The sequence below is a fragment of the Budorcas taxicolor genome, chromosome 5 (assembly GCF_023091745.1).
Source record: "Budorcas taxicolor isolate Tak-1 chromosome 5, Takin1.1, whole genome shotgun sequence".
NCBI lineage: Eukaryota > Metazoa > Chordata > Mammalia > Artiodactyla > Bovidae > Budorcas > Budorcas taxicolor.
Genome location: NC_068914.1, coordinates 138,891,285 through 138,916,586, shown reverse-complemented (window position 1 = coordinate 138,916,586; position 25,302 = coordinate 138,891,285). Strand labels below are relative to the sequence as shown.

Sequence of the window (25,302 nt, the reverse complement as noted above, 5' to 3'; positions counted from 1 at the left end):
ATGCAGCAAACCCTGCACCCACCTTGAGTTTTAGCGGGCAGCCAGAGTTGCTCTTGTCAGGTCTAGGGAGGAATAAGAGGACACTGGGAGCTGATGAACCTCCTCGGGCCAGAGGACTAATACTTGGGGTGACTACTGCAGACTCAGTGGCATTGATTGTGCAACTGGAGACCAGGGAGACCATGGAAGCCTCATCTGATGTCAGGTGGGGAAACACCGAAGCTAAAGACTCAACGAGATCCTTCCACTTCAGTAGATGCTCCAGAGAAGGACACAAGACAGACAATCACTGCTTAAATATCTCCCCTCCCTCCATGATGCCTCAGTAAAACCAGTCCATTCTGGAGACAAGTGTTTGGGACAGGAGTGTAATATTCTGAACTGCTTGTGTGTGCGTGCTCAGTGAAGTCTGATTCTTTGTGACCCTCTGTCCATGGGAATCTCCAGGCAAGAATACTGGAGTGCGTTGCCATGCCCTCCTCTAGGGGATCTTCCCAACCCAGGGATTAAACTCACGTCTCTTATGTCTCCTGTATTGGCAGGTGGGTTCTTTCCCCTAGGGCCACTGGGGAAGCCTATTTTGAACTGACTTAGTCTCAATGATAAATTATTTTGTTCTTACTGAAATAACTACGGTCACATTTCTTGCCACGAGGAGGAATGGGCTCTTAACATTAAAATGATTTAAGTGAAAATGAAGTTCTATTTTTTTGGAAAAAAATAATCTGTGGGCTATTGACCCACAGTGGTCACTCGGGTAAAGAAACAAAAGTCATACTTTTTAGCTGAACTGTCCACCATTGCATCTTGCCCAGCTCCATTCAGAGTTCCAGATCCTCTCTACTTTTCAGTCTATTTCAATACAGGGCCATGTTTCTCAACTGGAGTGATTTTCCCATCCATTTGGCAATGTCTGGACACATATTTCGTTGTCACAATAGGGGGAGGGAAGGTGTAATTGGCATCTAGTGGGTAAATAGCAAGGACGTTGCTAAACATCCTACAATGCACAACAAAGGATAATTCAATCCTGCATGTCAAAGTGCTGAGGCTGAGAAACCCTGAAACAGAGGAACATTCATCCTGACTTGGGGGTGGAGCTGAGGAGGTCCACATCACAGTAGACAGGACAGATGGAGACAGAGGAGGGTAATTAGGCTAGAGTTATTAAATTGCTTCTTTCTTTTTTGGATGAGGGCTACATTTTTTTGATTCTGACATTCAGAGCAGGTGAAGAGAAACCTGTACCTTGAGATCAGAAGTGGAGGCTTCGCCTGATTCTGCCCCATCTAGGGGCCCTGAGGAACATAGTCCACTCACAGCCCCCTCAGAAGGCTGAGGCCCTTCTCTGACCCTTGGCCCTGGGACTCTACACTTTGTGTGTGTTATAGCAACGCAGGACAGCAAATAAGAGCAGAGGCTTTGAATTCTGAGCTCAAAGCTCGACCCACTCCTTCTGGGCTCTTCAGGCATATGAAAGACTCCCAGCTTCTCCATGTCTCGGAATCCTCACCAAACAGAACCCACGCCAGTCTCCAGCTCAAGGATATGCTAGATTTAGTTCCAGCTCCTATGGTGTGTAAAGTCAGTAAGTTTCCTCCTAAGCTGGCGGAGACTTCAGCCACCTTTCCATCTCTCACACACTCATATGCCCACTTTTCCTTGAATCTATTTGCATTATGTTAATACCATATCACTTGATATGGTATAGCCCACTCCAGCATTCTTGCCTGGAAAATGCCATGGACAGGAAAGTCTGGTGGGCTACAGTCCATGGGGTCGCAAAGAGTCGGACACGACTGAGTGAGTTTCACTTAGTGCTTGTCAGGAGCTCTCTCCTACTCTTTCCTAGCTGTTTTGATTTCTTACTTCCTTTAGTAGGAATGAGCTCCTTTAGTATTTCCCATTGATTAATCTATTTGTGTTTGTACATGTTGTGTGCATGTGTGTGGACTCCATAACTAGATAGCTTGTTTCCAAACCTGGCTTCTGCTGACTTGATTTGTGACTTTCAGCTAGTTACTGAATTTCTCTGTGCCCTAGTTTTCTCATCAATGATATGGAGATAATAATAATATATATCTTATAGCACTGTTATGGATGAAATAATTTAATGGGCTTCCCAGATGGCTCAGTGGTAAAGAATCCACTTGCCAATGCAGGAGACACAAGAGTCGTGTGTTCAGTTCCTGGGTCAGGAAGATCCCCTGGAGGAGGAAATAGTAACCCACCCCAGTATTCTTGCCTGAAGAAGCCCATGGACAGAGGAGCCTGGTGGGCTACGGCCCATGGGGGTCGCAAGGAGTCGGACACAATTGAGCATACACACACCTCATACAAGTAATATAACATATATAAAATGTTTTGAACAATGCTTGACATAGTTTAAATTATATATATACGTATATATATATGCTAGTCATTATCATCATCATCACCATTTTGTGGTTCATGTTAAGTTCCAAATAATTACTGGTTAATGTGTCATTTGATAATTTTGAGGGTGGAACTGTGTGTTACTTATCTCTGCTGTGCCTACAGCCTTGACCTGAAGCCATAGTCAGTTTCTAATATCAGAAGGAGCAAGTTTGGGGGTATGGAGGATATTCTTGAAGTATCTCTTGATGGTAAGACAAACATTGAAAAGGTTTCACCTTTTGACTGCTTTCTCTACTTTCTCTGCTTATGTCAAAATCTTGCTAGAATACCTTTTCATCACAGTTTCAGCAACTGTTGTGTCAACACATTAACTTAAAAAGAGTGAGGAAAGTACTGAGGAACTCACTCCCCACTGTCTCTCTGTTCCCAGAGCCCAGCACAAGGTAGTATTCACAAGTGTTGGCTGCATGGAATTCACTCACCCAAGCTGGGTAAATTCTGAAGTAGTCATTTCTGCAGCTGCTCCAGCAATGCATGAGATCAGTTGCTTTGCTAAAAACTAGAGCAGACCAGGTCCCCAAACCCTCATCACCATTCTTTCCAGAAAGGTCTCATGACTCATTTTATTAAAAACCAATCTATGGCTGTTTATCAGCTTTTACCTCATTAGTGAGCCATCAGAAACTCTTAATTTGCAACTCTTAGGGAGCCACCCCAGTAGAGTTTAAAAAAAAAAAAAAGATAAAAGGAGGAAAAAAATTCCATCTGGCCAAGACAGGGCATTACATGGAAATGGGTAGCTCACACTTCTGATTCATCTCTAATAAAACTGGAACAACAACAAGATTCAGTTCAACTTAACAAACCTGTTAAGTAAGTGCCGGTGGCAGAAGTGCTGGGCTGGGCTTCTGGGGTATGCACAGATGAGAAATGGGGACCCTGTCCCCAAAGCATGAACAGATGGTGGAGGAGAAAGATGGAGCTTTGACCCAGTAGAAATGGAGTCAGAAAGAGCTTCATCAAGGAGACAGCGTCTGAGACATGTCTTGGAGGTTGAGCAGTATTTTGATCGGTAAAGATATGAAGAGCAGCACCTGGCTCTTAAGAATCATAGTTTGAAGAGTTGCTAGGAAGGGGATGTGCAAGAGGCAGAAGGAGATCACGGCACGGCTCACAGGCGCATGTGAAATGCGTGGTGCACCACACAGGGAGAGGGTTCCTCGGGGGATGGGAGTGGGGCAGCGAAAGAAGAGGAAGGATAGAGCGCGAAGAAGAGCAAACCAGTGAGAGAAACCCCTGAAAACAGTGCGTGCCCGCTCTAAGCTGGATGTGCCGCTGCTCCACACGAGATCACCCTGCAGAAGCAGCGCAGCTGGATGGCCGTGAGCTTCAGGATAAAGTGCTGATACAAAGGGCTGGACCCAGGAGAGTGTTGTAAAAGTTCAGAGAAGCAGCAAATTGCTGAATGCTTCCAAGGCGATGATGGAGCATATGAGGATATGTCTTTGCATTTTGATTTGGTTTCTTGAATATTTCATATTTCAAATGATATTTTCCGAGGTTGTCAAACCAACATCCTTGTTTATCTCAAGTCGTTCATTCCACGATCTCCGACCTTCCACACACCTCTGCCCCTAGGAGGTTCAGGAGACTATAAGCACCACTCCATTTTAAAAGTGGAAGAAAGTGGTAGGCCTATACCTTCCACTGCTCCTGGTAGCTACCTGAGCAACTCTGTAAAATGAGAGGGAAACAAAGCAGCTCTTTCTTCTGGCCTCTGGCACAAACTCACCTTCTCTGCCCTAGCACCAAGGCTGTGGCTGGGTACGTGGGACTGTACTTTGCAAAACAGTCTCCAGCAGTATATGTTTTAAGTGGATGAAATGATGGCCTGGGTAGAAGATGCTATTGCTTCTCATATAACTCCCCTTGTGTAGCTGAAAACAGAAGACTCTAGGCTGTGACTTATTTCTCCACCATTGGTTTGTGGCTACAGTCCTTCCAGAGGGTTGATATTTTAAGCTACTTCTGCTTTTGCTTCAGAGAATACTGGATACTTTTGCTCAGAGGGAGCCCCACTGCCTCCTGGCTCAGCTGAGACAGTGCATGGAGCGCTTATTGCTGCAGTCCTTCTTTGATGGGGCCTTGGGTCTAAGAGTCTCAATTCCAGGAATCCTTCCAATTGCCACTCACCAACCACACCCCTTCCCGCCCCCCGCCTCTCCCACCCTATCTCCCTGCCAGAGCTCTTGTCTCTGTGAGCCCCAGCTCTCTACTCCATATGGCACTTCCTCCAAATTAAACTCTTGCACCACAGAGTGTACTAAGCCTTCACCCCATGGACCATATCAGAGAGGAAGCAGGAAACTGGTAACTGTTTCCCTCTCCTCCCTCTTCCCCAACTCATTGCCAGGGGTCTGTCTGACACTTGCTGCATCGTATCCCATGGCTCCAAGCTTTGAGCAAGGCACAGAGCAGAGCCTTGGAATGTGTGCTGATTCAGAAATTCCCTTGCTTACTGAACTTCTCAGTAATGCAGTCAGGATGACAGCCTCTGAAAGGAGCTTATGGGAAATGCCATTCTAAAGATGGGTTTGGGGAACTTCCCTGGTGGTCCAGTGCTTAAGAATCTGCCTTCCAATGAAGGGAACCTGTGTTCAATCCTTGGTCGGGGAACTAAGCCGGTGTGCCACAGTGAAGACCCAGCATAGCCAAAACATACATTGAAAAAAATAAATAAAAAGAGGGTTTTGGTTACAATTAAAAAAAAAATAGTAGCATATATTTATTTATTTGGTCGCACAGCTCATGGGCAATTCGTCACCTAACCAGCAATTGAACCTGGGCCCTTGGCAGTGAGAGCACAGAGTCCTAACCGCTGGACAGCCAGGGATATCCCTTGGGTGTAATTCTTCCTCCTCCTCCTTCCCCTCTTTCCTGTTCTGTTCCATCCTGCCTTCCTTCCTTTCCTCCTTCCTTTTTGTCCTCTTCTCCTCTCTTTCTCTTCTTCAAACATATAAATACTGATCTCACTCTTCCTTCCACCCTCTTCTATCCTTTATCAGGCAACTTCCTGCTCACCAGCATCTTCTCGGGCCCCGTGAGATACAACGAAGTCCTGCACAGAACAGAGCTCCTCTCAGACTCCTAGTACCACCTACAGGGGAAGCCCATGATGAGCAGCTGGGGAGTTTCCACACTCACGAATCCTAGATGGAGATGAACAGAGAAGCTGTCTTTCCAATTCAAGAAAACTCTGCTTGAAGTAGAGAATGACCACTGTCACATGGGCCTCTACCCAGAGCTTCCACGACATGGCTGCCATCTGCCTTTTCAAACCAGATGTCCCTGCTTGCTCGATTGGAGCCTCCACTTCTGGTCACTGTAAATGCAGCTTCTTCAGACTGAGTGCCTTTCTTCAGTGCTCCCTTCTGTTACTTTCCACCTTGAATAATTTTGGCTAAAGCCCAAGGGTTCTCATCACTCACTGCTTCCGCAAAGCCTCCCTTGGCTGCTCTGGTCCCACGGGGGTGCCTTCCTCTCAGACTCCCATGGGATTAATCATTAGATCACTTTTCCTGTGTTCTCTGCAGCAGAAATGCTGCCAAGAATATTTCCCAATGTTTCCTCAAGGATCCTGTAATGAGTGAGCTTCCTAGGCTGGCCCCTCCCTCACTCCTGATCCCCGGTCCCCGGGCCGCTGCTACAGGATCCTAGGGAAGGCAGATTCAGAGTCTGAAATCAGGAGCTCCTCTGGTGGCTCAGTGATAAACAATCCATCTGCCAATGCAGACGGATTCCATCCGTATTCCATCCCTGATCCAGGAAGATTCCTCAAGCCGAGGGACAACTAAGCCCATGTGCCTCAACTACTAAGCCTGTGCTCTCGAGCCTGGGAGCCCCAGCTACTGCAGCCTGAGGGCCCTAGAGCCTGTGCTGTGTAACAAGAGAAGCCACCACAATGAGAAGCCTGCCCACCACAACTAGAGAGTAGCCCCTGCTCGCCGCAACTAGCAACGAAGACCCAGCACAGCCAAAAATAAGTAAATCAATTAATTAAAATTTTTAAAAAGAGAATGCAATGAGAATTCAGTGGATCCAGAAACAGATAAGGACTTGGAGGGAAAAAAAAAAGTCTGGATTGTTACATGCAGAATAACAGTTTTAAACATGTTTTTAAACATTGCATTCACCTTATAGTTTTCTACATCTCCAAATAGAGAGTTCCCTACTACGGGGACTTGTATGGCAAGGTAATAAAAATTTGGTAGAAAGATAAAAACAGGAATGTTTAGTTTAAGTTTAAAAAAAAAAAAAAACCACAGCAGCCAGAGCCCAGTAATTAGCCATTCAACATTTGATATAATTGCCAGCACTTAGAAACAGATTAAGACCAGCACTGTGTTTACTATGACTAAGGCTGTAACAGGGGAAAATGGGGTTTGGTTAAACTTGCACTCAGTGATCTAGGTCAAAGAGCATAAAAAGAAGAAGCCCAAGTCCTCAAGATATTTTATATCAAAGGAAGAATGAGGCTTGTTTGATAATTTGCAACTTTCCTTTCCTCAAGGAAGAGTTCTCCAAAAAGGATGCATCATGATTGCATTATTATAACTATATTTTTGTTATTCTCATTAGACAAAGGAAGAACTTAAGAATCAAACAATAGAACATTCATGATAAGACATCAAAATTTCAATTTAAATATTTGCCCACTTGAAAGTATCATTCTAAGACAGTTGAAAATAAATGCTCTTATATTTTATTTTTAATTAATTTGTAATTAATCCTCTCTGTTTTGTGCTTCTCAAAGAGCCACTCCACCTCCCTTTGCTTTCTCCCTGACAATAAATGACTAGTGAGATGAAATGGCTTAGCTGTCTTTACAACAGTTTCGTGAGAGGGAAATGTTTTAAATGTCACAATTGGGGGCTTTCCTCCTAGGCAGCATGACTATAGATACAAATGTAATTGTGATTTTTTTTTAAACTTTTGGCCGTACTGCACAGCACTTAGGATCTTAGTTTCCCGAGCAGGGATTGAACCCAGGCCCCCTGCTCGGAGTCTTAGCCACTGGACTACCAAGGAAGTCCCTGTAAACGTAATTCTGACGTTTCTATCCTATGAGAAGGACCACGGTGACTTTTCAATTCTAGTGTACAATGCTAGGAAGAAAAATGTTACTACTGAAAAAAGAAAGGGACAGAGGTTGCCTTGCAGTTCACTACCATGACTGGAGTACTTACGGGGCAGTGAGGTAACCCTCCAAAAAGCCGGCGGCAAACATGATGATCTCATTGCTCAGGGACTGAGAACCGTACCCTGCTTTGATCTCCAGGATACCCCAGCCTGTGGTTTTCACAGAGTTATTGTAAAAGCCATAGGCATCCCCATTCCTGTCTAGGACATTTTTGACTTGTATTCTCTTCTCCGTAGGCATCCAGTACGCAGTTGCATAGTAGACCCCTGGAAGAAAAGAAAAAGGAATAACGCTAGGATGTGATTGAACTGAGTGGCTGATGGCTTTCTTTTTCTGTGTAATCAACAATTCTAGTACATCTGCTTTTAAAGAGTTTCATTTTACTAGAGTCGGGAAATCTGTCACACCATAGTTTGTCCTTGTTATTGTTGTTGTTCAGTCTCCAAGTTGTGTATGACTCTTTGCAACCTCATGGACTGTAGCCCACCAGGCTCCTCTGTCCGTGGGATTTCCCAGGCAAGAATAATGGAGGGTGTTGTCATTTTCTTCACTGGATCTTCCTGACCCAGTGATCAAACCCATGTACCCTGCATTGGCAGGCAGATTCTTTACCAGTGAGCCACCTGGCAAGCCCTTGTCCTTGTTACAAATGGGGGAAAACCAGAGCCTTGATCAAAGGCAATTAGCCTAGAGCACAAAGAACCAGGTCAAAAGTAGAGGTGTAGTTGGAGCATCAGAAAGGGGGTCTAAGTGCTTCAACCTTAGGGATGGAATTCTGGGCAAGGCAGGAGCTGGACCTCTCACCCTCCTTGTCATTCAACCAAGAATAAGATCTGGGATTTCCCTGGTTGAGAGTCTGCCTTGCAATGCCCAGGACTTGAGTTCAATGTCTGGTCAGGGAACTAGGATCCCACAGGCCTCGGAGCGGATAAGCCTGTGCTTTGCAACTACTGAGCCCAAGTGCTGCAACAAAAAAATCCCACACTACACACTGAAAATCGTGCATGCCACAACTAAGACCCAGTGCAGCCAAATAAATAATAAACAAATATAGTTTTTCAAAACAGAATAGGGTTCAGCCCTGGTCTGCAGCCCTTTTCATCCCCCTCAATAGTTGGGCCAAAGCATCCACAGTCTCTCACTTTCTACCCTATTTCTCCTGCTTAATTCTTTTTTTTCTTATCAAAAATATTACAAAAAATTCAATGGAAATACACTGAATAATTGCTAAAATAAATTCAGGCAATTCATTCATCTTTTATAAGAAGGAGAGACTTTGACATTTGAATGTTACTAAAGCTTAACTTTCACAGCATCATCTTTCAGGATTTGAAATAGCTCTACTGGAATTCCATCACCTCCACTAGCTTTGTTCATAGTGATGCTTTCTAAGGCCCACTTGACTTCACATTCCAGGATGTCTGGCTCTAGGTGAGTGATCACACCATCATGATTATCTGGGTCAAAAAGATCTTTTTTGTACAGTTCTTCTGTGTATTCTTGCCACCTCTTCTTAAGATCTTCTGCTTCTGTTAGGTCCATACCATTTCTGACCTTTATTGAGCCCATCTTTGCATGAAATGTTCCCTTGGTATCTCTAATTTCCTTGAAGAGATCTCTAGACTTTTCCATTCTGTTGTTTTCCTCTATTTCTTTGCATTGATCGCTAAAGAAGGCTTTCTGATCTCTCCTTGCTATTCTTTGGAACTCTGCATTCAGATGCTTATATCTTTTCTTTTCTCCTTTGCTTTTCACTTCTCTTCTTTTCACAGCTATTTGTAAGGCCTCCTCAGACAGCCATTTTGCTTTTTTGCATTTCTTTTCCATGGGGATGGTCTTGATTCCTGTCTCCTGTACAATGTCACGAACCTCCATCTATAGTTCATCAGGCACTCTGTCTATCAGATATAGTCCCTTAAATCTATTTCTCATTTCTACTGTATAATCATAAAGAATTTGATTTAGGTCATACCTGAATGGTCTAGTGGTTTTCCCTACTTTCTTCAATTTAAGTCTGAATTTGGCAATAAGGAGTTCAGTACTTTGGTCACCTCATGCGAAGAGTTGACTCATTGGAAAAGACTCTGATGCTGGGAGGGATTGGGGGCAGGAGGAGAAGGGGACGACAGAGGATGAGATGGCTGGATGGCATCACCGACTCGATGGACGTGAGTTTGATTGAATTTCGGGAGTTGGTGATGGACAGGGAGGCCTGGTGTGCTGCAGTTCATGGGGGTGCAAAGAGTCGGACACGACTGAGTGACTGAACTGAACTGAACTTACTAAAGATAAATGAAGAAAGGGACTTCCCTGCTGATCCGGTGGCAGTGGTTAAGACTCCTTGTTCCCAATGTAGGGGGCCTTGCTCAGGGAACTAGATCCCACACGCCTCAACTAAAGATCATATGTGCTGCAATGAAGTTGGAAGATCCCATGTGCTGCAACTAAATAAACAGTTACAAGAGCTCCCAAATAAATAAATATTAAAAAATAAAATAAATGAAAAAAGTTAAAATATTGAAAGTTTAAGCACCTTTTCACAGAAATAAACTATTCCATTTTAAAGGTAGACAGAAAGAAAAGCACTTTATTCTTTCTATCATGAATAATATCAGTCAACCAAGCTTCACATTTTGGGTAGACATTTTTCAAGTATGAATTCTTTCAGAATCTATTTTATTTTTAAAAAAGGAAGAATAGGTGAATTTTGGCAGAGGAGTAAAATATAAAAATATGCACAATTTGTTTTAAGATTGGCATACAAACTCCTAAAACAGTACAATTATATAAAAGTATGGCCTGTAAAATATCCTTTGGCATTTCACTTGGTAGTTAAACAGAAAACTTTTCTGAAAAAAAAAAAAAAAGTAGCTATCAACACAGTCCATAAGTTAGGGTTGTATATGTTGAAAGAAATTTCCCTTGAGTTTCAAAATCCTTTTCTTCCATAATAAACTCAGTGGACATGAGTTTGAGCAAATCCAAGGAGACAGTGAAGGACTGGAAAGCCTGGTGTGCTGCCATTAATGGGGTCTCTAAGAGTCAGGCACAACTTAGCTACTGAACAACAACAACCCATGTAAGTCATCACTAGTGAGGTATATAGGGCAGAACTGCTGCTGCTGCTGCTAAGTCGTTTCAGTCGTGTCCAACTCTGTGCGACCCCACAGACAGCAGCCCACCAGGCTCCCCTGTCCCTGGGATTCTCCAGGCAAGAACACTGGAGTGGGTTGCCATTTCCTTTTCCAATGCATGAGAGTGAAAAGTGAAAGTGAAGTCGCTCAGTCGTGTCTGACTCTTCGCGACCCCATGGACTGCAGCCCACCAGGCTCCCCCTTCCATGGGATTTTCCAGGCAAGAGTACTGGAGTGGGGTGCCATTGCCTTCTCTGATAGGGCAGAACACTGTTAGGCAAACGTAAAGTAAAAAGAGTGCATGAACAAAGAATTCTTCCCATGTTCATAGAAATATCAGGTTAAATCTGACTCATCCTGCTTGACGTGTCACTTTCCTTTGGCAGAACTGAAATAAGCCCATACAAATGTCTTTGTTCAAGTCCTGGTAGCAGCGATATGTCTCCTTTGGAGGCATTATTTGATTCCAAGACACCGCGCAGTCCCCTGGAGGGGTCAAGATTGTGTGCATGTGTCTGCATCTACAACTGCAAACACCAAATGTGAGATCATACATCAAGCGCCATGCTGTACTGTGGTCCTTTCCTCCGCCTGCCACACTTCTTGATGACAACCACATACAGTGTCAAAAACAGGACCCAATAGCATACATACAGCAATGTTCCTACAATTACAACTGTCTGTTTCGATGCTGAGAATGGCTTTTTAGATTCCATATAAATGGTGAAAACCACACCACCCAGGAGGATGGTGAACCAAACTGTTACGGGGATGAGTCCTATGAAATTAACAACAATGGTCTTCCTTCCAGAAGTACCCCACCCAGCTTTGTTAATTGTTGCAATTGCAAACATCTTGGCGGGAAGTAAACTTGACATGTATAACACTGAGTAGAGGGACATGAAGACCATGACGGTGTTTCCTCTAAGGCAGCTGGCAAAAGATGACTTTATGAGACCCACTAATTGGACAGTTAACAAGAAGAGGAGTATGTTCCAAGTTTTACCCCTGTAGAAGAGCTGGATTACTGTGGCAATGAGAAAGAAAGGGAAGAACCCAGTGATGACGGCTTCATAGGTCATCCACAGGTGATGTTTGTGGAACCACATTGCATTGTACAGCCACTCTCGGAAGTAGGACTTGCTCCAACGGGTCTGCTGGTTTAACCATCTGAGATATTCCTTAGGTGTTTCAGTAAGGCACTTGGATCGAGCTGTGTATTTCGTTGCATAGCCCAGACTCAGCACTCGGTTCGTTAGGTGCCTGTCATCTCCAAAACTACAATGGCTGCCCATAAATTCTTGATTGTACCAGTCTTCCACAAATTCCTGCAGTAAGGAGTTTCGGTACATTCCTAGGGGTCCGCTAATGCACTGGACACACCCAAAATAAGATTGACAGGCCCTTTCTACGTTAAAAGCCATCCAGTATCTCACACTGCTGAGGAAAGAGATCCAGGAATCATACTTGTTTAAAATCTGGACATCTCCTCCAACACCTCCAACCATGGGATCTTCTTCTAAAACCTTTACCATCTCCACCGATGAGGCAGGGTCAAGTATGGTGTCTGAATCACAGACCTGTACATAATCCACACTCCGTCCCAGTGCTCTGAAAGCCGTGTACATGACTTCTCTTTTTCCACCCCATTTTTGCATGATGCAGATATTCTTGTTGGACAAGACCAACCGGGTGACATGCTGTGAGCTCTCTTTATGTGACTCATCCATCTCACCAGGACCCTTCATGTGGAAGTTGCTCTTCCAGATATACGTGGCTGACATGTCCCTGCCCATGATTTCACTGAAGATGTCCATCATGTAAAGGTCATCTTCTGAGTTTCCATCTATGACCATGACAACTTTAATTCTGGGGTAGGTTAGCCTTCTCACAGATTGCAAACATTTCCGTAAGTAGCCTGGATCTTCTTGATACGCAGCAATGCAAAGAGCAACAGTTTTGTTCAACTTAACAGGGGTTTCTAGAGATTTTTTCATTTTCTTGTGCTCCAAAAAGGCAAACAGGCTTTGGATGAGGAGGTGTGATACTAAAACTGCACCGTATAGCCCAAAAGAGAAATAGTAATTATCCGTTTGGAAAAATTGGTAGCCAACAATATAAGCAGCTGTGATTCCAAAGAGGAGAGAAACTCCAAAAAGTGTGGTTCCAATTATTCTCAGGATACATAGTAACCTCCCACAGTGCATCTTGTTCGGCTCTGGGTCATAAAGTTGTCCTCAGCCTGTCTGTCCTGGAGGGTCGGCGGCAGTCAGTATCCAAAACTGAGCTAATAGGAGATCAGATGAATTTGAGACAATGGACCAAAAAAAAAATTTTTTTTAAACACGACATTTAAAAAAGATTGAGGAGTTTTTTATTTTATGCTCTAGTTCCCCACCCTTAATACTGGAAAGTCTCTTCTTTCTTTTGTGTTTAAAAAAACAAAGAGAAAAAAGGCCTGGTGAAAACTCAACAGAACCCAGGAAGTGTAGAATTGGGAGAAAGTCTTCGGCGGGGCCTGGTTCAAGTCCTGAGTCAGTGGGTTGCTGGAAGCCAGGTCTGGTTAACTCTTTTCAGATGCCTTGATTTCATCCTTCTGACTGTTGCCTTTCTGCCTCCTTCAATGGAAGGGGAGGTCTCCTGCTTAATTCTTCACAAATGACATTAGATTCTTACTTCGTAGAAATCATAGAAGCTATCACCTGTGGATTCCTCAAGTTCTTGATAATTTTGTGAATTGATCCTCACAGCTCCTGTGTCCATCTCACCCTTCTTGCTCTCCTCCATCCCTCCACCCATGCTCTGGGTCCCACCACTTTCCTTAAGTGGATCTGTCACTTTTATTAGGAACTTCACTGCACCCTATGTCTTCTTTATCATGTACCCTAAAACTCCCTCTCTGCAGTGGCTCATCCCCATTCAGGATATCAACGTGCTCCACTGTCTTGCAGCTCAAAGCTAACCAACCACAGCAGCCCTCTCTGGATCACAAATGAAATTCTTAAATCCTAACGTCACATGAACTTCCAAAAGCATATGACCCTGGTGACCACTGATTCTTAAAGCTCTTTCCTCCCATGGCCTCTGGAATAACAATCACTCCTGAATCACCACCTCCTCTACTTTCCTTTTCCTTACCTTTCCCAGGAGTTCCACTTTATCCCCAACAGCACAATGGATAATACCTTCTAGATGATTCCTTTAGCACTAGGAATTAAAAATATCCAAAGCAAAATTCATATTCTCTTCCATTACATCCTCCACCCTCTGCTTTCTAGCTCTGTGTCTTTCAGCCTAAAACCCAGGTCCATCCAGGGCTCTTCTCTCCTCCACAACTCATATTTAATCAAAACCTCCTAAATAGTGCTCCCGTTAGTAAGTGCCTCCCTAGCTCTACCTTTCTATGCTAGTTTTTAAAAAATAAATTTATTTGTTTTTGGCTGTGCTGCGTCTTTGTTGCTGCACACAGGCTTTTCTCTAGCTGTGGCAAGCAGGGGCTACTCTCTAGTTGCGGTGCGTGTGTTTCTCATTGTGGTGGCTTCTCTTCTTGCAGAGAGCAGAATCTAGGATGCTTGGGTTTCAGTAATTGCCACACACAGGCTCAGTAGTTGTAGTTTCCGAGTTCTAGAGCACAGGCTTGGTTGTTGCAGTGCACAGGTTTAGTTGTTCCACAGCATGTGGGATCTTCCAGAACCAGGGATCGAACCCGTGTCTCCTGCATTGGCAGGTAGATTCTCTATTATTGAGACACAGGGAAGACCATTTCTATGCTAGTTTCGATATCACAACTAGTCTAAATTATGAAGAGGCTTTTTCCCCCAAATCTCTCTGACTTTTAATCCATTTTTCATACTTTGCCAGAGTGACCTTTCTAAAATGCAAAACTAGTTTGTTTACTTGATAACCCCCAATTGTCAATGGCTTCTACTTCCTAGAATTAAAATTCTTAGACTTATCCTCTTGGGCCTTCATGACCTGGTTTCTGCCTACCTATCTAGTTTCATCCACCACCTCTTTCACTCCATGTGATCTCAAAACCATTACGCGCCGTTCTCCGGCCTACCATGAGCTGGTCCAACACCTCTGACTTTGCATATGCTGTATCCTCTGCCTGAGATTTTCCCCCTTGTTGACTATCGAGTCATCTCAAAACCGTTATTTAAGACTCAGGAAGCAGCACCCCCTTTATAGGGGCTGACTTGCTCTACAAGCTCTATGTACCTTGTATGTAGGTCTGCTGGTCTAATGTAATTCACACGTCTGCTCCTGCTCCCAGCCTATGAACGTGTTTCCTCAGTACCCAATACAGTGTCTGGCCCACAACAACTACTCAATTTGTGTTGCTGTTTAGTTGCTAAGTCATGTCCAACTCTTCTGCGACTCGATGGATTGTAGCCTACCAGGCTCCTCTGTCCATGGGATTTTCCAGGCAAGAATACTGGAGTGGGTTGCCATTTCCTTCTCCAGGGGATCTTCCAGCCCAGGGAATGAACCCATGTCTCTTGTATTGCTAAGTGGATTCTTTACCACTGAGCCACCTGGGAAGCCATAGGTATTCAATAAATATCTATAAAAGGGAGGAGGACATAGGAAGAGAGAGAAATGAAGAAAAGAAATGGTATGTACAGCATTCATTTCTCTGCCTAAGAAACCATTGCACAGCCGCTCAAGTTAAAGAGAAACTTTATATTCAGGTCATCAGGGAGGTGGGAGGAGGCCAGAATGACTCAGATTCTGGGCTGCAACTCAGCAGATGGGTATTGTATCATTACTTGAGAGAAGGAGCAGAAGGGAAACATGTCTGGGAGGGAGCATATGTTTAGTTTTGGACATACCAAGTTTTTAGTGGTTAAGATACTAGAAAGCTCAGATACGATATTTAAATACAGTTGTCTGCTTTCAAGATTCAAAACTGACTCAGTATTTTATTTATTTGGCTGAGGCATGTGGAATCTTTGGTTGCAGAATTCGAACTCCTAGTTGCAGCACATAAGATCTAGTTCCCTGACCAGGGATCAGATCCCGGGCTGCCTGCATTGGGAGTGCAGTGTTTTAACCACTGGACCACCAGGGAAGACTGTCTATGAAATGAGCACTAAAATTAGAATCTTAATGTTAGAGCATCATGGCACCTTGGCCCAACAAGGTGATAGACTGGGACTGGGTCAAGCTGCACTAATCAGCTAATGTTATAACTGTTAAAGAAAGATCTTGAGCATGAAAGTCAATTTATTCTCAGTCAAGTCATGACCATAATGGTGGGCTTTCTTTAAAAATGGTAAAGTGGAAGTAAGGGCAGTGATAAACACAGGCAGGTGCAGAATACCTATTCACCAGGTTTCTGGGGATGAAAGAGAGTCTAATTGTTACTGAGTCAATTGACCACAGTTGGATAATTGTGGGCAACATCCACAGAAACGTCCTTTCTGCTCCTCTCCTCCCAAATATAATAAGTGTGCTTTCCAAACTGATCTTGGACCATGAATGCTACTGCCTCCAGCCCCTTCCCAGCTTTTCTCCTGCATTCTCGTCCACCCTTACCACCAGTGAACTTGGAGGGAAATGAGAAAGGATGGCTGTTTCACTGTTACTGGTACTACCCCCTTTTCTTACCAAAAATAATAAACTTCTGCAAATCTGTGCTTTTTTTGACATTCATGTGCCCCCATATATGGGAAATAAAATTTCTTTTTTTACCCAGTCCTCAAGAGAATTCAATGAGAAAAATTTACTGCTAACACACTGATCAATTTAGCAAGTACTTTGAGAATTAAGCCAAAATCTGAGTTTCTTGTGCTACCCCTAATTGATGTCCTCTGTTCCTCAATGTTTTCTCCATATTGTCTTAAATACTTGATTAGTTTAAGCCTTATGTTTTTCTATTAAAAAAGAAAATCTCCATGTTGTTAAGTGACTGGTGTGGAAACTGTAATAGCAAAAAGGTAGAAAAATATCACATAATTCTAATCTCAACCTTGCTCTATGCAGGCTCTGTGAAGGTAGGGGCCACTTTTGCTTATGACCCCATATCCTGGGAATGCTAGAGCTGGCACAATAATGTTTCTGTGATGGATCTAGATTACATGTGTGTGTTCCTGACCCCAAAGTGAAATTTATCTGAACATTCACAGAAGTTAGTCTAAAATAACTCAAGTCGTTATGTCCTCAAGCTCAGGTAAGAAGCCTAGAGGACATTCAGATGCCCAAGGGGCAAATGCCATCTTTGTGAAAATGAGATTTAAACATTTCTAACAGTAACATCCTTAGAATCAATGCACTTGATAAATATTGAACGATTGAGAATATCATTTTCTAAAAAAGTTTTTTCTTCCACAAATAAAGATGAAAAGAAGCCTCATCAATTTTTGATTTCTAAGTAAAAACCCAAACACCCAAATTGAATTTCTTTTCTTTACCTATGTATTCTAATATTTTCTATAAGTTAATTGTTTTCAGTTGAAAAAAAATTCATCACACTGTCTTAGAATTTGTAAAACGGTAATACATGGCCGAAATCACTTTTTCCCATAGTTGGAACCTAAGTTTCATTTATGAAAGAGGAAGTGGTTTTCAACCCTGAGCAATACAATTTTACCCTAATATAGTCAGTCAGATAGAGGGAAAAAAGATACATGAGAAAGCAGAGCATATGTCAGAGAAAATATAAAAGCAAAACTTGCAACTTAACCTATTCAGATTAGCTCTAGCTAACAGTTTACTATGATCCTCGAATTGCTTTTCTCTTTCAATGAGCACAGTCACTCAGCTTCCTTCTCTGAACCCTAGCTTTGCACCTTTCCTTCTCTGAAAGGACTTAAAATAAATGGATACCTGGTTTTTAGATTTGCTTTGTCTCTTCATCAGAGTCACTAAGAAAATAACTAACTAATGAATAATCAGTCTCCAGGCAACAAACTCATAAGTTGGTATTTTAGCTCTCACTCTCTCCATAAATCAGAGCCTGAGATTCTGGATGGAAAGAGAATCATTTGGCGAAGTGCTCCAGAGAACAGCAGTAAGGGGCTAGGACAGTGAACCACAGAGGGAGGGAAAGCGGCAGGGTGCATTTAAGATGGTCCAAAGGGGTGTGCAGAATAAGCCTCTGAAGACCACACCCCAGGGATGGAATGAGGGAGCATTTATCCACCCACTCACATCCTGCATAGGTCAAAGGTGGCCTTTGGCCATTCCCAGTTATGCACATGCTCCAGTGCTAAACAGCTATGATTTCAGAGGAGCTCTGAGTTAGAAAGTGGGGGCTCTTGCAGTTTGGCTGAGGTGAGGTGGGGCAGCTTACCTGAGTGAAGCTAGAATAAAAGGAAGAATATGAGATGGGTTGAATAATGTGTCTAATACACAAAGAAGGTTGAAAGGGATTAGTTTAAAAAAAAATGGCTTGAAGGAAACAAAATACTGGTACATAAAAATGCTGCAGGTTTGCTTGGCTCTGAAATGATCTCTTTCCTTCACCTCCTAGAAGTGTACCTGGTTCTTCACTGCTGGCTTAACTCAAGAGTTCTTGTCAAAAGTCTCATCAACAGAAAGTCAACTTTGCCTCATTTTGATTTAGCACTAAGCTCACTGCTCATCTAGATCTCTCTTTAGTTATATGAATTTGGGTGTATTTGTCGCAGTAAATTTGACTATAAACTTCTTAAGAATGAGGGGTGGCATCATGTATCTCATTGTATTGACTCCCTTGGGCTTAATATAATGTTTTGTCCTATGGCCACTCAAACCCTCAGCTTTTACACTAGCTGGAAGGTTACCATTGGAGACAGATTCACATCACATCTGTGGTATATTAATTCTTGATTTCTCACTGTAAATTAGAATTTTGATATCTTAGGCCTGGTTTGAATAACTTGACACTACTTTATATTAGAAGAGTAGCTGTGTTTGCAAGGCTGCAGGACAAACTTCAGAGCAAACCTCTCTCTCTCAATCAAGAGACTTTCACAATTTTCCCAAGAAGATTATAACATATCTGCTGTCTATACAGACATGGAGTTGCAAGTGTTAGACTCAAGTTTCCTCACAATTTCACTACCTCTATTAGTTTCATTTTTTTAACCACATTAAGTAAATTCCTGTTTCACAGTAGTACAAGAAACCTACATAATAACATTATTAATACATTTTCTACTCACATCTTAAAGCTAAGTTATCAAAAAATTGTGAGACCTAAGTTGTAGAAGCAACTGGAACCTTCTCTATTTTTTAAAAAAAGGTAAAACAAACGTATTCTTAAACAATTCTTCAAACGTTAAACAAAATTAATTCCTTGAGATTCACTACATTATTGCTGCTACTACCTTTTTTGCTATTTCAATAGTTAATGCTTTGTGATTTGGAATCCAAACAGGTGACACAAGTGAAAATAATGTCTAAATAAGTGTGAAAACTAAAGTTTCTATTTTGTGTGTCAGAACCAAGACCCAAGATGAAGTTCACGGATAAAAATTTCATATATTATGGAAAGTAAATCACCAAGAAATAGTTATTTAAAATTTTCTACCCCAATTTTGGGGCTTCCCTGGTGGCTCAGATGGTAAAGAATCTGCCTGAATGCAGGAGACCTGGGTTTGATTTGTGGGTTGGGAAGATTCCCTGGATAAGGGAACGGCAACCCACTCCAGTATTCTTCCTGGAGAATCTCATTGCCTGAGGAGCGTGGTAGGCTAGTCCATGGGATTGCAAAGAGTCAGACACAACTGAGCAACTAACACATACACACATGCCCCAATTTCAGGCCTGAAGGAGGAGGGTCTTTTAAATTTTCTTCTGGAGAAAGTTTTTGATCTTTTCTATAAGTTTCAGGACCAGGAAACAAAATTTAATAATAAAGATTAATAAGTATTAATACTTCTCCCAGAAATTCTTCTAAACTTATCTATTAAAAAAATGTTTTTAGCTAAAGTCTAATCAATAAATGTGATGCCATGCTTGTATTTGCCCTGTCAGAGTCTATAATAAATGTTCAGTCAAAATATTTGTATGTTAGTCATTATGAGAGAACGTCCCTAAATTTTCTCAAAATATCCCAAACTCCACACATCCCAAACTAAAATCACCCTATTCCCAACCCTCAAATAAGCACCTTTTCCTTTAGTTCTTACCTTGATGAAGGCAAGAAACATCTACCCGCTTTGATCTGGGTATTCTCAACTCAACATTGCTAAGTATTAGAGAAATGCAAATCAAAACTACAATGAGATAACACCTCACACCAGTCAAAATGGTTATCATCAAAAAAAATCCACAAACAATAAATACCAGAGAAGGTGTGGAGAGACGGGAACTCTCCTGCATTGTTGGTAGGAATGTAAATTGATACAGCCACTATGGAGAACAGTATGGAGGTTTCTTTAAAAACTAAAAATAGGTCTATCATACAACACTGCAATCCCACTCTGGGCATATATCTGGAAAAAAACAGGATAGGAAAAGATACATGCACCCCAATGTTCTTACCCTAAAAAGGAAACTGATGTTGTTCCTTCTGGCCATTTACCAAGTCCTCACACTTTTATCTACTTCCTTTCCTTCCCTATGTATCACTTTAGCTGACGCTTTCCCCATTTCTGGGAATTATCTTGTATATATTCTGATAAACTGGTGTAGCCCTTGAATTGGTTCAAGATGGCAGAGCAGAAGGATGTGCACTCACTCCTTGAGAGAGCACTGGAATCACAACAAACTGCTGAACCATCATTGACAGGAAGATGCTAGAACCAACCAAAAAAGATATCCCACATATCCAAAGACAAACGAGAAGCTGCAATGAGATAGTAGGAGGGGTGCAATCATGATAAAATAAAATCACATAATCACCATGTGGGATACTCATAAACTGGAGATCAATTATATCACAGAATTTCTACTGGAGTGAAGGTTCTGAGCCCCATGTCAGGCTTCCCAATGTGAGGGTCTGGCAACAGGAGAAAGAATCCCCAGAGAACCTAACTTTGAAGGCCAGTGGGATTTGATTGCAGGACTTTCACAGGACTGGGGAAAACAGAGTCCACTCTCGGAGGGCACACACAAAATCTGGTGCACATTAAAAGCCAGGGGAAGGGAGCAGTGACCCCATAGGAGACTGAACAAGACCTTACCTGCTAGTGCTGGAGGGTCTTTGCAGAAGGAGGGGGGCAGCTATGGCTCACCATGGAGACAAGGACACTGGTAGTAGCAGTTCTCAGAAGTACTCATTGGCATGAGGCCTCCATGAGGTCACCATTATCCACACCAAACAGCCTGTAGGCTCCAGTGTTGGGCTGCTTCAGGCCAAACAACCAAGAGGGAAGGAACACAGCCATACCCATCAGCAGACAAGTGAGTTAAAGTTTAACTGAGCACAGACTTGTCCACAAGAGCAAGACCCAGCTCTACTTACCACCAGTCCCTCCCATCAGGAAACTTGCACAAAACTTTTAGATACTCCATCTGCTAGAAGGTAGACAGCAGAAGCAAGAACTGCAACTCTGCAACCTGTTGAATAAAAACCACTATCACAGAAAATTAGAGAAAATGAAAATGTGGAGGATTATGTCTCAGATGAAGGAACAAAATAAAACCCCAGAAAAGCAACTAAATGAAGTAGAGACAGGCAACCTTCCAGAAAAAGAATTTAGAATAATGATAGTGAAGATGATCCAGGATCTTGGACAAATGATTTAGGCAAGGATTGAGAAGATGCAAGCAATGTTTAATATAGACCTGGAAGAACTAAAGAACAACAAACAGAGACAAAAAGTACACTAACTGAAATTAAATAGATACTAGAGGGAATCAAGCAGAATAAATGAGGCAGAAGAAGGAATAAGTGACCTAGAGGGCAGAATGGTGGAAATCATTGCCACTGAACAAAACAAAGAATGAAATAAAGACAACCTAAGAGACCTCTGGGACATATTAAACACACCAACATTTGCATTATAGGGGTCCAAAAATGATAAGAAATAGAGAAAGGATCTAATAAATATTTGACGAGACTATAGCTGAAAACTTCTCGAACATGGGAAAGGAAACCCCTCAACCAAGTTTGGGAAGTGAAGAGTGTCCCAGGCAGGTTAAACCCAAAGAAGAGCACAGCAAGACACATGGTAATCAAATTGGCAAAAATTAAAGACAATGAAAAAATATGAAAATCAACAAGGGGAAAATGACAAAAAAATACACCAGTACTTCCATAAGGTTATGAGCTGACTTCTAGGCAGAAACTCTGCAAGCCAGAAGGGAGTGGCTGAATGTGTTTAAAGTGATGAAAAGGGAAAACCTACAACCAAGAATACTCTACTCAGCAAGCATATCATTCAGATTTGAGGGAGAAATCAAAAGCTTTTCAAACAAGCAAAAGTCAAGAATTCAACATTATCAGAAAAGCTTTACAACAAATACAAAAGGAACTCCTCTAGGTAGGAAAGAGACTAGCAACCTAAAACAACCTGTGCAACTGTAGACTGCTATATCAAAGTCTCATAGAAGCAGCAAACCTAAAAACTACAGTGGATATACCCACAAAAAAGAAAAAGCAGCCCAACATAACACTAAAGATGACCATCAAACCACAAGAGAAGAGAACAAGAGAGGAAAGGAAGAAAAAAGACCTACAAAAACAAACCCCAAATAATTAAGAAAATGGCAATCGGAACACACATACTGATAATTACCTTAAATGCAAATGGATGAAACGTGCCAACCAAAAGACAGAGACTGTTTGAATGGCTTCAAAAACAAGACCTGTACATATGCTGTCTATAAGAGACCCACCTCAGACCTAGGGACACATACAGACTGAAAGTGAGGGGATGGAAGAAGGTATTCCATGCAAATGGAAATCAAAAGAAAGCTGGAGTAGTCATACTCCTATAGGACAAAATAGACTTTAAAGACTTATAAGAGACAAAGAAGGACACTACATAATGATCAAGGGGTCAATCCAAGAAGAAGATATAACAATTGCAAATATATACGTACCCAACAAAGAAGCACCTCAATTCATGAGACAAATCCTAACAGCCATAAAGTGAAAAATTGACAGTAACACGATAATAGTGGGGGACTTTAACATCCCACTTTCATCAATGGATACATCATCCAGTCAGAAAGTCAATAAGGAAACACAGGCCTTAAATAACACATTAGACTAGAGGGACTTAATTTATATTTATAGAGCATTCCATCCAAAAGCAGAAGAACACATGTTGCTCAAGTGCACATGCAATATTCTCCAGGACTGACCACATGCTTGGCTACAAAGTGAGTGTAAATTTAAGAAAACCGAAATCATATCACGCGTTGTTTCCCAATGACAACACTTTGAGGTTAGAAATAAAGTACAAGAGAAAAAACAATAAAACACAAATACATAGAGGTTAAGCAAAATGTTACTAAACAAACAATGGATCACTGAAGAAATCAAAGGGGAAATCAAAAAATACCTAGAGACAAATGAAAACGAAAGCACAAGGATCCAAAAGCTATAGGATGTAGCAAAAGCAGCTCTAAGAGGAAAATTTACAGCAATACAGTCTTACCTCAGGAAACAAGAGCAACCTCAAATAACCTAACCTCACACTTAAAGCCCTTAGAGAAGGTAGAACAAACAAAACCTAAAGTTAGCAGAAGAAAAGAAAACAAGATCAGAGCAGAAATCAGTGAAACAGAGACAAAGAAGGCAACAGCAAAGATCAGCAAAACTAAAAGCTACCTATCTTTGAAAAGATAAAACTGATAAAGTCTTAGCCAGATTGAGAGAGGACTCAAATCAATAAAATTAGCAATGCAAAAAAGTTACAACCGACACCACAGAAATACAAAATATCATAAGAGACTACAAGCAACTGTATGACAATAAAAAGGACAACCTGGAAGAAATGGACAGATTCTTAAAAAGATGCAGACTGAACCAGGAAGAAATAAAAAATATGAATAGCTCAATCACATGCACCGAAACTGAAACTGAGATTTTAAAACTCCCAACAAACAAAAGTCCAGGACACAGGTGACTTCTATCAAACATTTAGAGAAAAGCTAACACCTATCCTTCTGAAACTGTTCTGAAAAAAATGGCAGAGGAAGGAAAACTCTCAAAATCATTCTATGAGGCCACCATCACTCTGATACCAAAATCAAACAAAGATACCACACAGATAAGAAAATTACAGGCCAATATCCCTGTTGAACACAGACACAGAAATCCTCAACAAAATATTATCAATTCTAACACAACAATACACTAAAAGGCTCAAATACCGTGATTAAGTGGGATTTATCCCAGGGATGCAAGGATTTTTCAATATTCACAAATAAAGCAGTGTGATAAACCACATCAACAAACTAAAGAATAAAAACCATATGATCATTTCAATAAAAGTAGAAAAAGCTTCTGATAAAATTCAGGACCAGTTTATGATTTTTAAAAAACTCTCAAGAAAGTGGGCATAAAGGAAACACATGCTCAGTCACTCAGTCAAGGCTGACTCTTTGCAACTGCATGGACTGTAGCCCTCCAGGTTCCTCTGTTCATGGAATTTTCTGGGCAAGAATACTGGAGTGGGTTGCATTTCCTTCTCCATAAAGAAAACATACCTCAGCAGAATAAAGGCCGTACAAGACAGCCCTAACAGAATGGGAAAGACTAGAGATCTCTTCAATAAAATTAGAGATACCAAGGGAACATTTCATGCAAAGATGGGCTTGATAAAGGACATAAATGGTATGGACCTAACAGAAGCAGAAGATATTAAGAAGAGGTGGCAAGGATACACAGAAGAACTGTACAAAAAAGATCTTCATGACCAAGATAATCACGATAGTGTGATCACTCACCTAGAGCCAGACATCCTGGAATGTGAAGTCAAGTGGGCCTTAGAAAACATCATTACAAACAAAGCTAGTGGAGGTGATGGAATTCCAGTAGAGCTATTTCAAATCCTGAAAGATGATGCTGTGGAAGTGCTGCACTCAATATGCTAGCAAATTTGGAAAACTCAGCAGTGGCCACAGGATTGGAAAAGGTCAGTTTTCATTCCAATCCCAAAGAAAAGCAATGCCAAAGAATGCTCAAACTACTGCACAATTGCACTCATCTCACAGGCTAGTAAAGTAATGCTCAAAATTCTCCAAGCCAGGCTTCAGCAATACGTGAACCATGAACTTCCAGATGTTCAAGCTGGTTTTAGAAAAGGCAGAGGAACCAGAGATCAAATTGCCAACATCCGCTGGATCATGGAAGAAGCAAGAGAGTTCCAGAAAAACATCTATTTCTGCTTTGTTGACTATGCCAAGGCCGTTGACTGTTTGGATCACAATAAACTGTGGAAAATTCTTCAAGAAATGGGAAAACCAGACCACCTGACCTGCCTCTTGAGAAACCTATATGCAGGTCAGGAAGCAACAGTTAGAATTGGACATGGAACAACAGCCTGGTTCCAAATAGGAAAAGGAGTACATCAAGGCTGTGTATTGTCACCCTGCTTATTTAACTTATATGCAGAGTACATCATGAGAAACGCTGGCTGGAAGAAGCACAAGCTGGAATCAAAATTGCCAGGAGAAATATCAGTAACCTCAGATATGCAGATG

The 25,302-nt window shown here is 41.9% G+C and overlaps 2 protein-coding genes across 3 annotated transcripts in view; both read right to left on the bottom strand.

Annotated features, from left to right (window-relative positions):
• PLBD1 (phospholipase B domain containing 1) overlaps window positions 1-25,302 on the bottom strand; it is an 86,745-nt gene that overhangs the window by 52,866 nt on the left and 8,577 nt on the right. For both annotated transcript variants that reach the window (XM_052639894.1, XM_052639895.1), the window contains exon 2: window positions 7,626-7,845. In XM_052639894.1, coding sequence (XP_052495854.1) covers window positions 7,626-7,845 — 220 coding nt within the window. The remainder of the gene's footprint in view (window positions 1-7,625; window positions 7,846-25,302) is intronic.
• LOC128047605 (hyaluronan synthase 2-like) lies at window positions 11,262-12,920 on the bottom strand. The gene has a single exon (XM_052639893.1). The coding sequence runs from the start codon at window positions 12,918-12,920 to the stop codon at window positions 11,262-11,264; it is 1,659 nt and encodes a 552-aa protein (XP_052495853.1).

Coding starts and splice junctions, on each gene's coding strand:
- LOC128047605 (XM_052639893.1), bottom strand. CDS start 12,920: ATGCACTGTGGGAGGTTACTATGTATCCTGAGAATAATTGGAACCACA.